The sequence below is a fragment of the Callithrix jacchus genome, chromosome 1 (assembly GCF_049354715.1).
Source record: "Callithrix jacchus isolate 240 chromosome 1, calJac240_pri, whole genome shotgun sequence".
Lineage (NCBI taxonomy): Eukaryota > Metazoa > Chordata > Mammalia > Primates > Cebidae > Callithrix > Callithrix jacchus.
The window spans coordinates 160,679,330-160,691,246 of record NC_133502.1 but is presented as its reverse complement, the minus strand read 5'-3'; the positions used below and the strand labels follow the sequence as shown (position 1 = coordinate 160,691,246).

Sequence of the window (11,917 nt, the reverse complement as noted above, 5' to 3'; positions counted from 1 at the left end):
GTGTATTAAGAAGTCTTACCTGTAAACAGAAATAAGGTAATGTTGGTTAAATGTTAACTAATGACTACCTACCAGAATGCCTTAAGGCAAATGTTCAAAGGTTACATATGGTCCAAACCTAATAGTGATGAGGGTGGTGTCTCTCATCAGATAGAGGTGTTTCAGGGGAATTTCTTAGTCAAATCAGAACAAAAATGCAAGAAAAAAACGTTAGAAAAATTATAAACTATTTGTAACTGCCTTCCTTTTCAAAGAATAGAGCAATTAGCAAATAGAGAAAATGTTACTCTCTTCACTATCAAGAAGCCAGTATACAGAACATACTGGTTTCAGGCCAAGCCGGGTCATGTGAGTGATACCTGATTCCAGAAACTTCTGTGGAGATGACAGCCATGGCTCTTCCACGTCATGTAGGCTATAGGAATAGCTAGGATTCTAAAAGTAGTTCTTGAGGAGCTAAACTCTATGCTACCTACTATTTTTGAATCAAAGTGACTCACAAACCCATGGAGCTTGATTTATAAGAAGTTCTTTGAATTGGCCAGGCGTGGTGGCTCACGCTTGTAATCTCAGCACTTTGGGAGGCTGAGACAGGCAGATCACTTGAAGCCAGGAGTTTGAGATCAGCCTGGCCAACATAGTGGAACCCAATCTCTATGAAAAATATAAAAATTTGCCAGGTGTGGTGGCACACACTTGTAATCCCAGCTACTAGAGAGGCTGAGGTAGGAGAAGTGCTTGAACCTGGGAGGTAGAGGTTGCAATGAGCTGAGATCACGGCACTGCACTCCAGCCTAGGCAACAGAGCAAGCCTCTGTTTCAAAAAAGAAAAAAAAAATGTTCTTTGAATTTAGAATCAAGGGATAGGGAAAAGAAAGTCTTAAGGCTTCACCTTCTTTTTTGTTATAAACTGTTACTGTTTTCTGTTTTCTTCTTTTTTTTGAGACGGAGTTTCGCTCTTGTGACCCAGGCTGGAGTGCAATGGCGCAATCTCGGCTTACCGCAACCTCTGCCTCCTGGGTTCAGGCAATTCTCCTGCCTCAGCCTCCCGAGTAGCTGGGATTACAGGCACGCGCCACCATGCCCAGCTAATTTTTTGTATCTTTAGTAGAGACGGGGGTCTTACCATGTTGACCAAGATGGTCTCGATCTCTTGACCTCATGATCCACCCGCCTCGGCCTCCCAAAGTGCTGGGATTACAGGCGTGAGCCACCGCACCCGGCCTGTTTTCTGTTTTCTTATATCTAGGTTTCTGTTGTGAAGCTGGAGATTGAGTATTTTGGAAATGCCAAACAGTTTTGTTAATTTTAGTCAGGTACACTGTCTTTACGTTGTAGACTTCTCAGAATTACTGTTCGTATAGACAATAAATTTCAGACACACTTCATATTTATTTTTACTTATTTAGAGATGGGGTCTTGCTGTGTTATTTTTTTAATGTTGAAATTTGGGACAGTAAAGATGGGGTCATGCTCTGCTATTTTTTAATATTGAAATTTGTTAGCTAAAGCATAGAGTAAGAGAGACATAACTTTAAAAATTTATTTTTATAAAAAAATAGAGACAGGATTTTACCATGTTGCCCAGGCTGGTCTCATATGCCTGAGCTCAAGCAATCCTCCTTTGGCCTCCCAAAGTGCTGGGATTACAGGTGTGAGCCACCATGCCTGGACATTTGTTTTTTAAATAAGGAAACTCTGTAAACCGGTACAGCCATTTCAGAATCATTTTCAAAAAATTTATCCAATTTGAATTATAAAGGCTATAAAGGCTTTATATGAAGGATTGTTGAATGATACAAAGGCTATAAAAGCTTATATTCCTTTATTAAAATTTTTTTTAAATTTTCATGTTTTTTTAGAGATGGGGTTTCTCCATGTTGGCCAGGCTGGTCCTGAACTCCTGACCTCAGGTGATCCGCCCACCTCAGCCCCCCAAAGTGCTTTGGGAGGATTACAGGCGTGAGCCACTGCGCCGGGCCTCCTTTGTTTCTTAATCCTACTTCTAGGGATCTATTCCTCATGAAATAATACATGTACAAAGATATTCATACATTCATGATATTTTCTGCAATAGCATTAGTATTGTGAATACTTGGAAACAATATAATTTCCACTGTTTTAAAAAAGTTTAAATAAATTATGAAATGAAATTATGAGGTTGGGCATAGTGGTTCACACCTGTAATCCTAGCACTTTGGGAGGCCGAGGCAGGTGGATCACTTGAGGTTAGGAGTTCAAGACCAGTCCTTGCCAACATGGTGAAACCACATCTCTACTAAAAATATAAAAATCAGCCAGGCGGGATGCTGGGCGCCTGTAATCCCAGCTACTTGGGAGGCTGAGGAATGAGAATTGTTTGAATCCAGGAGGTGGAAATTGCGGTGCACCACTGCATTCCAGCCTGGGCGACAAAGTGAGAGTTTCAAGAAAAAGAAAAATACTACACTGTAGTTGAAAGAATTAAGCAGAATGTATCGTAATGAAAAAAAAATCCCGTTTTTTTTTGAGATCACACAGGCTGAAGTGCAGTGGCACGATGTTGGCCCACTGCAACCTCTGCCTACTGTGTTCAAGAGATTCTTGCGTTTCAACCTCCAGAGTAGCTGGGATTACAGGCATGAACCACCAAGCCAGACTAATTTTTTTTTTTTTTTTTTTTTGAGATGGAGTTTCACTGTTGTTACCCAGACTGGAGTGCAATGGCACAATCTCGGCTCACCACAACCTCCGCCTTCTGGGTTCAAGCAATTCTCCTGCCTCAGCCTCCCGACTAGCTGGGACTACAGGCACGCACCACCATGCCCAGCTAATTTTTGTATTTTTAGTAGAGACGGGGTTTCACCTCGTTGACCAGGATGGTCTCGATCTTGACCTCGAGATCCACCCGCCTCGGCCTCCCAAAGTGCTGGGATGAGCCACCGTGCCTGGCCAGCCAGACTAATTTTTAGTAGAGATGGGTTTCACCATGTTGGCCAGGCTGGCCTCGAACTCCCGACCTCAAGTGATCTGCCTACCTCGGCCTCCCAAAGTGCTGGGATTACAGGCGTGCCACTGCACCCCGCCATAATCCAGGATTTTTAGGTGGGGTTAAAAAAAAGAAAAATGGTAAAGGTCTAGAAGGATGCGTGCAAAATTCTTTTTTTTTTTGAGATGGAGTTTTGCTCTTGTTACCCAGGCTGGAGTGCAATGGCGCGATCTCGGCTCACTGCAACTTCCGCCTCCCTGGGATCAGGCAATTCTCCTGGCTCAGCCTCCTGAGTAGCTGGGATTACAGGCACACGCCACCATGTCCAGCTAATTTTTTGTATTTTTAGCAGAGACGGGGTTTCACCATGTTGACCAGGATGGTCTCGATCTCTTGACCTCGTGATCCACCCGCCGTGGCCTCCCAAAGTGCTGGGATTACAGGCGTGAGCCACCGTGCCCAGCCGCAAAATTCTTATAGTGGTAGTCATGGGCAGGGGGTGGTTTGGGAAGAAAAATATTAATAATTATAACTTTTCAATATTTTATGTTGTTTGAATTTTCCAAAATGAGCATTTATGCTGATATAACTTGTATGGCTAAAAAAGGAGTTAAGGAAATATCATCAATAGAATATATCCCAAGTAAAGCGATAGAAAGACTGCATTAGCTGCTTACCTTGTTGATGTTCTCCATTTCCATCTGGCAATGTTTACAAATGCAACTTAATATTTAGACTTAACACACAAAACAAAATGTTTGACATTTTGGAAGGGGCAGGTTAGATACAGCACTTTAAGAATGACCTCACTGAATTACTCTACCTATTTGAAAATAGTTTTATGCCAAAAATATATATAAACTGACCAAGGAATCCATTCAAAAGGAAAGGCTGGAACCTGATTTTCTTGTATGTTCACGCAGTGCCCAGCGCATAGTAGCTTCTAAATAAGTACTGACTGAATAATGGATGAGTCCACAGTTTATATATTTTTAGTAGCACCTACTGATCTGAAAGCAGGAAATTAGCAAAGATAGATGTTTGAGGTTCTAAGTTGCTTTTCAAATGAGGAAGCCACGGGGTGGAGCCTAGCTCTCTTTTCTTTTACTCAGGAGGTTAAGAATTCGGCTTAACAAAAAAAGAAAGAAAAGAAAAAAGAATTCGGCTTAACAGTTTAGTGGGTTATGTTTTGGTGATCTGTGAATTGAAAAATCATTCAACTTCACACTAAAAAGGGAAAAAAAGCAAGCGTGTTGTCTGTCATTCGTTACATTATTATACGTACACTTTTTGCTCAGACCAGAGCAAAGCGCTCTGGTGCTAACGTTTCCTGGTTGGGAAACTGTCAGCACTCTCTTTGTGTCTATATTTTCATCTGGAAAAAAGGGAATAATGAGTAAACTTTTATAAAATGCTGGAAATATAGCCATTCCATGCTTGTGCAATGAATGTTTCATATAAATTCAATACTAGACGGTCAGGTCGAAATGCACTCAGATACTTAAACTGTATACAAATACAAACGTTCTCGATCCGGGGAGTCTCTTTCCCCTCTTTCATCGTCCCAGCCACACCTATGGGGCTGGTGCTGGTCCCAGCGGTCGACTCCAGCGCGGGGCAGCCAGCGGTTGGCCCTGGACGTGCCACCTACAGCCTCGCGCACCCGGGGCAATTCTATCTCGATTCTGGGGTCCTCGCGGGACATTCTTGCCTACTCTTGGGAGTCAGATCCCCAAGGCTTTTCCCGCCGGCAGAGGGAGGCGTTCAACCGGCAGACCCAGTCCGCGAAGCCGGAAGGCCCGCGGGGCCGCGGGAGAGCGGGCGGGGCGCGCGGCGGAGCGGGAAGCACAAGGCGCGCGCTCCCGCGAACGCAGAAGGGAGTTTGGGGGCACGCGCCCGCGCGCCGGGATGAGGGGCCGAGAGGCGGGGTCTTACAGCGACGGCGTGAAGAGGGCGCCCCAGAGCCGAGCCGGAGGCCGGCAGCAAGCGGGACGAGGGAGAGCGCGAGCGCAGGGGCGGGCCCCGAGGGAGGGCGGGGACGCTGAGGGGGCGGGGTCGGGCCAGGCGGGGACGCGCTCGCGGGGTGCGGAAGGCGGGGGTGCGGCGGTGGCGGGAGCGTGCCCGGTCCCCGCCCCTGTTTCCCACTCTCCTTCCACCTCCGACCGGCCGGGGCTCCGCAGAGGCGAAGCTCGCTAGTACCCGGAACCGCCCTGCTACCGCCGCCTGCTTCCTCCTCTCGCGGTGAGCCGGTCAGTCCCTGCTCTGTGCGCGCCTCCATCTGGGCCATGGATGGGTAAGTACTAGGCGTCGCGGCGGCCGCACAGGGTTGCGCTAGCGCCGCTTCCACCCGGTTCTCGGCGGGACGCGCTGGGGCTGGGGAGCAGGGCGCGGCGCCGGCGGCCGGAGGAGCGGCTCCGGCCAAGCCCGACGGCGGGGCTTCCGGGCGTCTCGGTGGGGATCCCGGAATCGCGGAGGCGCCGTCCGCCTCAGCCTATCCTTTCCCCACGCGGCGCCCCAGACACGTCCGCCCCTTCCCAGCCTTAATCGACACACCGGGGAGCGGAAGAAAGCCCGGTCCGGCTGCGTTGCCGGGGTCCGCCCTCCGCGTTCGGAGCCCGGGGAGCCCAACTCGGCCTCCCGACACTTCCTTTCAGAAAATGGTGCACGGCGCTGGGGGAGGCGGAGGCGGCGTGCGGGGCGGGCGTCCTCTCGCCGGGGGAGTTGCTGTTTACCGGCGAGGTGGGGCGAGCGGCGGAGTGGCCGACGGCGGGTGCACGCGTCGGTACAAGTCTGGGCGGCGACCTGGTCCTGAGCCACGGTTCCACGCGGGTCCCGGGGCCGCCGGCGGACTCAGCCTAGGTCTCCCGGCTTGTGCCGTGAGATACGTTAATGCTTTCTCGACACCAGGGCTCTGGACTTAGTGACCATGGACGCTTACCCCTCACCACTCTCTCTCGCCAAGAAACTTAATGAATTCTCTGCCCGTGTATGGAAAATACGGTGTACGAGCAATTTTCGGGGAGCTTTCAGATGCTTAAAAATTTAATGGGGGTCCCTTACCAAAAATAAAAAGATTTAGAATCTATGTATATAAATTATTCTCTGGAGACTCAGGAATATGGGGTAGCACTTGACATATTTTAGTAATTAAAGTAACAACTGTGTTAGGATCTTGGTAAATTAATTGAAGGTTGTAGTGTGCCTACGGATTAAAAAAAATCTCCAACTCAGTTTATTTCCTTTATGTATTTGAGGTTTTGTTTGGCTTGCTACCTCCTTTTGATGACAAGATTTCTGTAAGGTTGTAGACTATATGCAACTTGTTAGAACAGTAAAAGTCGTTTACATGTTGCCATATGGTTGATAATTGTCCTGATATTTGGAGAAGATGAAATTTTCCAGCAGGGTTTGACCTCATTAGATTTCATTTATTTTAGTTGCGCAATATTAAGTGGATATAGTATTTCTATTTGAATGCAGATTGCACACTGCTATAGCGTTTTAGAACTTATTCATGATTGTAGTGTTTTTTATTTAATGGAATATTTAAAAAGTTTCTTAAAATCATTACTCTTTGGGTATATAGTAGGTGTATATATTTTGGGGGGAATTGAAGCTGTTTTTATTGTTTTAAGTTTCTCCGAGAGCATTGTTGACGACTAATTTCACATTACCTTATTCAGTTACATTTTATATGTTGCAAAATTTTGTGATGTTAAAGATTTGTGTCATTATGCTAATATTTTGGATCAGGTAAACTATGAAATTAGTATTTCGTTATGTGTAGTTAATTGTCTGGAAGATTTGACTTAAATATGGAAGCAGGCTTTTTGTGTCGTAAAATTTATAGTTATAATAAAGAGGACCCTTGAATTTTGCGTCTTTGCTGTTAAACTCTAGGATAACTGTGAAGTGCAAACTTACACTTTTTGATAATGTTTAAGAAGTTAACTCTCCCTTCACTCTGTGGTTTTAAAGGTAGTAATGGGTTTATTAGTTTGAATATACAAGGCAATTAGACAGATACTGGAAGGTAAGTTCATTTGGAAGTTCAAGTAGGAGCATGATTTGCTCTTTGCATCAGAACCAATAATCATAGTGTTACGCAGTCTTATTTTTTATGCAGCAAGCATCTAATTACTTGTCACATTGAAATTTTAGACAAATGAATTTCAAGTTACAGAAGTTTAGAAGGAAAAATAAAAAAATCTATGTGGTTTTTAAAATAGTTTATATCATTTAGAGTCATTTATTTTTGACTTTTATGAGGTAATGATGACATAGGTTATTAACGATACGTAAAATGTATTTGTAGCTTTCTTTTAGGAGTTATGAAGAAAAACATTAATCGGAGACAGTTTCTTGGGGCTTAGAAGAGACGAGTTTTTGGATGGCAGGACTTTAAAGGGGATTTTTTACACCCTGGTCTTAAGGGATGTGGTTTAAGAATAGAGTGCATTTTTGCCTTCAGGAGGCTAATTAAATTTCTACATTTTCCAACAGCCTGAAAAAGATCCTTTTTCCTTATTTGGATAGTCAAAAAACAAACCACAAGCCACCAGTCAACCTATCTTTCTAGTTCCTCCTCAAATCCCAACTGTCTCTTGTGTGTATGTGTTCATTTCCTCCTAAGAGATAATTTATACTTAAACACAGTTTTGACGTGATAGAATATTTTTAAAAAGCAAATCTTTGAAAAATTTGATGTCTGAAACGTAATGTTTGTATTTATTTTAGTTCCAAGAGACTGTCTCAACTGTATTTTGGTGAGCAGTTTTGGGTGGTAAATGCAGATTTGCAAGATGCCTTCTATTTCTGAAAAATCCAAGCACTGGTTTTGTTTCGATTAAAACCTCAGACACGATTATTCATGCCAGTGACTTAAAAGAACAAACTTTGGTGATTTTTAAGTTTTGGTTTGGCTTTATTAAACAGTGGTAAATGGATAAGCACTCATTTTTATTGAAGTATGACTATACTTCCAAAACACTAAAAGATAACTTCGGGTTTGTTTCTTGTATTGGTAGTAAGACTTTGCTTTTATACTCTGCTGTTGCTGGACTGTCTCTCATCATTTTTCTTTGTATTAGTATTTCACAACTCATCACATTTTATTTTTATTATTTGTTATTATAATGCTTTTTTCCCCTTTATTCTTACTATCTCTGTCTTTTAAAAACTTGTTCTCTAACTTTGTGTTCCATTTTCTCTTTTTACTTTTTCCATACAGTGTTGTTACAGATCTTATAACAGTCGGTTTAAAGGTAGGAATCTTTTACTATCCTTTCATACACATTTTTATATCTTACTTTTGGCATATTTTCAATCCCATCTGTTCATAAAATTATCTGCTTTACTGTATGGTAATACTCTTTCATTTTTACTTAGCTCCAAAATAAGTAGACCTCTAGGTAATTTTGGATTTTACATTTTTATAAGGAGGAACTATATAGTATTATGTATATGAAGTGTGAACAAAAAAATTTAGCCCAAAGTTTCACTTTAATTATCAGGATGCTTTTTGTTTGCTTTGTTTTAGCAGTTAAATGTAGCCTCAGGCCAGGTGTGGTGGCTCACACCTATAATCCCAGCAGTTTGGGAACCTGAGGTGGGCGGATTGCTTGAGCCCAGGAATTTGAGACCAGCCTGGGGAACACGGTGAAACCTTGCCGCTATTTAAAAAAATAAGAAAAATTAGCTGGGCATGATGGTGTGTGCCTGTAGTCCCAGCTACTTGGGAGGCTAGCTGGGAGAATCACTTGAGCCTGGGAAATCAAGGCTGCAGTGAGTGTGATTGTGTCACTTCACTCAGCCTGGGCAATAGGAGTGAAACCCTGTCTCAAAAAAAAATGTAGCCTAGGCTCTGATTTATCTTCTTACCATGTCCTTTATTTTATCCTCTTTCATGGATGTGTTTATGAGAATAATCTAAGTAGCTGATACTTCTTTATTCAGTGCCTATTAGGTGTCAGGTTCTTTACGTGTATTTTCACTAATCATTATAGCAATCCTTCAAGGTAGGTAATCAGTATTCCCATTTTAGAGGTGAAAAATAGATTTAGAAAGTGTCGGCCAGGCGCGGTGGCTCATGCCTGTAATCCATGTACTTTGGAGGCCAAGGTGGGCGGATCACCTGAGGACGGGAGTTCAAGACCAGCCTGACCAACATGGTGAAAACTCGTCTTTATTTAAAAAAAAAAAAAGAAAGAAAGAAAATGTCCAAGATGTGGTGCACTAGTGTTCATACCCTTGTCTTCCGGGTCCCAAAACCTGGCTTTTATTTATTTATTTATTTTTTATTCCTAGCTGTCAGCAATGAGAGTTCTGTCTAAAAGGCAAACATTCTGAGAGCTGGATAATCAGTATTTTCTAATAATGATTCTTCTAGGTTAGAAATCATTTCAGTTTTGTCAGAGTCGTTTCATTTATTGGATTTTTTATTTTTTGAGGTGGAGTCTCCCTCTGTCTCCCAGGCTGTGGGGTGCAGTGGCCCAATCTCAGCTCACTGCAACTTCCACCTTCTGGGTTCAAGTGATTCTCCTGCCTCAACCTTCTGAGTAGCTAGTATTACATATTAATACTAGCTACAACCTCCTGAGTAGCTAGTATTACGCCACCATGCCTGGCTAATTTTTTGCATTTTTAGTGGAGACGTGGTTTCACCATGTTGTCTAGGCTTGTCTTCAACTTCTGACCTCAGGTTATCTGTCCTCCTGGGCCTACCATAGTGCTGGAATTACAGGCAGGAGCTACTGTGCCCAGCCCATTCGTTGGATTTTTAAGTATAAATTAAGTAAACAGTGCTCATCTATATGAGACTTAAAATATCTGGGTGTTTTAAAGGTTCCTTTACTAATTTAATATTTGATATAGCTGAGTTGAGAATCTAGTTCTAGAAGCCACTTATAGTTCAGATTATTGTAGAAAGAAAGAATTCATCTTTGTATGTATTTTACACATTATAGATTGACTTATGTAAATATGTTCCACCACTTTGGGTCCATCTGTGTTCATCATCTCTTCTTGCTAGCAAATTTCAGTGCTCCTGCTTTGTTTGCATTTGTTGATGTGACAGTGGCGTTCATTCATGGTTTTTTTGTTGTTTGTTTGTTTTTAACTCTGTCACCCAGGCTGGAGTGTAGCGGTGGTATGATCCTAGTTAATTGCAGCCTCAAACTCCTGAGCTCAAACTGTCCTTTTTGCCTCAGCCTCCAAGGTATCTAGTAAATCTACAAGCGTGTACCACCATGCCCAGCTGGGATTTTGCTGTGTTGCCCAGGCTGGTCTCAAACTCTGGGCTTCTCAAAGTGCTGGGATTACAGATATGAGCCACTGTGCCTGCCCTAAAAATATGTCTCGATAAGCGAAATAAAATTTAAATGTTAGATGTAGGAACCATATTTTAATACAAAATTTGGCTTTCTGACTTTTAGCAAGCACTTTGTAAACAAAGATTGGATCCTACTTTGAAGAGAAGATAAGTTTATTAGTTGATTCAGAAGCAATCTATATTTCTATAGACTTAAATACTGGGAATGTAAAATTGTGCATTATCTGGAGAAATTTCTCTAAGATTGTTCTTCTTTCTTGGATTCAATCCAAGGAAGCTTAACTATCAAGTAAATACTAACAGGCCAATAAAGTTCATAATTCATCTAGATTGTGTGAAAGATAATCTAGCAGTTACTTAATTTCCCCTGTATGCAGTCTGAATATGATGACACAACAAATGGTTTCAGCCAGTGGTAAGGGTGGATTTCAGATTATCTTCTGTAAGTTGCTTTCCTGGATTCAGAAGAGTAATACGGACTTTTAAAAAAGAATTGAAAATACTCTGTAGTATAATATAAAATTCATTGTTTTGGAGAAAGAAAGCTGAGTTGTTTTTAGAGATTAAGTGATTCACCAGCATGTGTCATGAGGGCAGGGATTTTTACTGTTTTCTTCACTACTGTGTTTGCAGTGTCTGTCACATAATAAGCTTTCAGAAATACTTGATGAGTGAATGAATGCCAAATTGTCACATGACTAGTTAGGTAGCATACTTAACAAGAACTCAAGCTGTCTCATTTTGCTAGTTTTTTTTTTATTTCTGTTAGTCATATACTATGGTGAGAAAGAAAGAAATTTCATTTTTAAATTGGAATTTTCTTGAAGACAGGTGACATTTTTCAGACAGCTTAGGGCTGTCTCATGTTATACCTAGGTGTACACCTTGGATGTTCTTTGTGGTGTAACAATTTTTTGAGCCTTGCAAAGGTTAAGAAAATTAGCTTCTGATACTTCTCATGAAAAATTCGTATTATTTCTCCATGTAATTTTTATATTTTGAAATGCTTATTGAGAAACTGAGACATATTTGCTGTGGTTTTTTTCTTTGAAGACAAGCTCTACCTCTGCCATTGCTCAGGCTGGAGTACAGTGGCATAATCATGGTTCACTGCATCCTCCACCTCCAGGGCTCAAGTGATCCTCCTGCCTCAGCCTTCTGAATAGCTAGAACCACAGGCATGTGCCACCACACCCTGCTAATTTTTTTTTTTTTTTTGAGACGGAGTTTCGCTCTTGTTACCCAGGCTGGAGTGCAATGGCGCAATCTCGGCTCACCGCAACCTCCGCCTCCTGGGTTCAAGTGAATCTCCTGCCTCAGCCTCCTGAGTAGCTGGGACTAAGGCGCGCGCCACCATGCCCGGCTAATTTTTGTATTTTTAATAGAGACGGGGTTTCACCATGTTGACCAGGATGGTCTCGATCTCTTGACCTCGTGATCCACCCGCCTCGGCCTCCCAAAGTGCTGGGATTACAGGCGTGAGCCACCGTACCCGGCCCTAATTTCGAATTCTTTTAAATGAAGAACCAACTAGATGATGAGTGGTAACTGTACATGTTTTTTTAAAAATTTTTTAATTATTATTATTTTTTTTTATTTATTTTATTTTATTTTTTTTT

The 11,917-nt window shown here is 42.4% G+C and overlaps 1 protein-coding gene across 19 annotated transcripts in view; it reads left to right on the top strand.

The window, feature by feature from the left end:
* The first annotated feature begins 5,104 nt into the window (after nt 1–5,104).
* Nucleotides 5,105–11,917, top strand: part of PTBP3 (polypyrimidine tract binding protein 3) — a 115,984-nt gene continuing 109,171 nt past the window's right edge. For 10 of the 19 annotated variants that reach the window (XM_054258981.2, XM_009001323.6, XM_054258979.2 and 7 more), the window contains exon 1: nt 5,105–5,261. Coding sequence is in view for 4 of the 19 variants with exons in the window: in XM_009001308.6 (XP_008999556.1) it covers nt 5,254–5,261; nt 8,199–8,232 (42 nt within the window). In the remaining 15 variants the exon portion in view is untranslated. Of the gene's footprint in view, nt 5,262–8,198; nt 8,233–11,917 lie in introns of all 19 variants that reach the window. The other 9 variants (XM_009001308.6, XM_078374360.1, XM_078374401.1 and 6 more) reach the window with 1 other exon arrangement.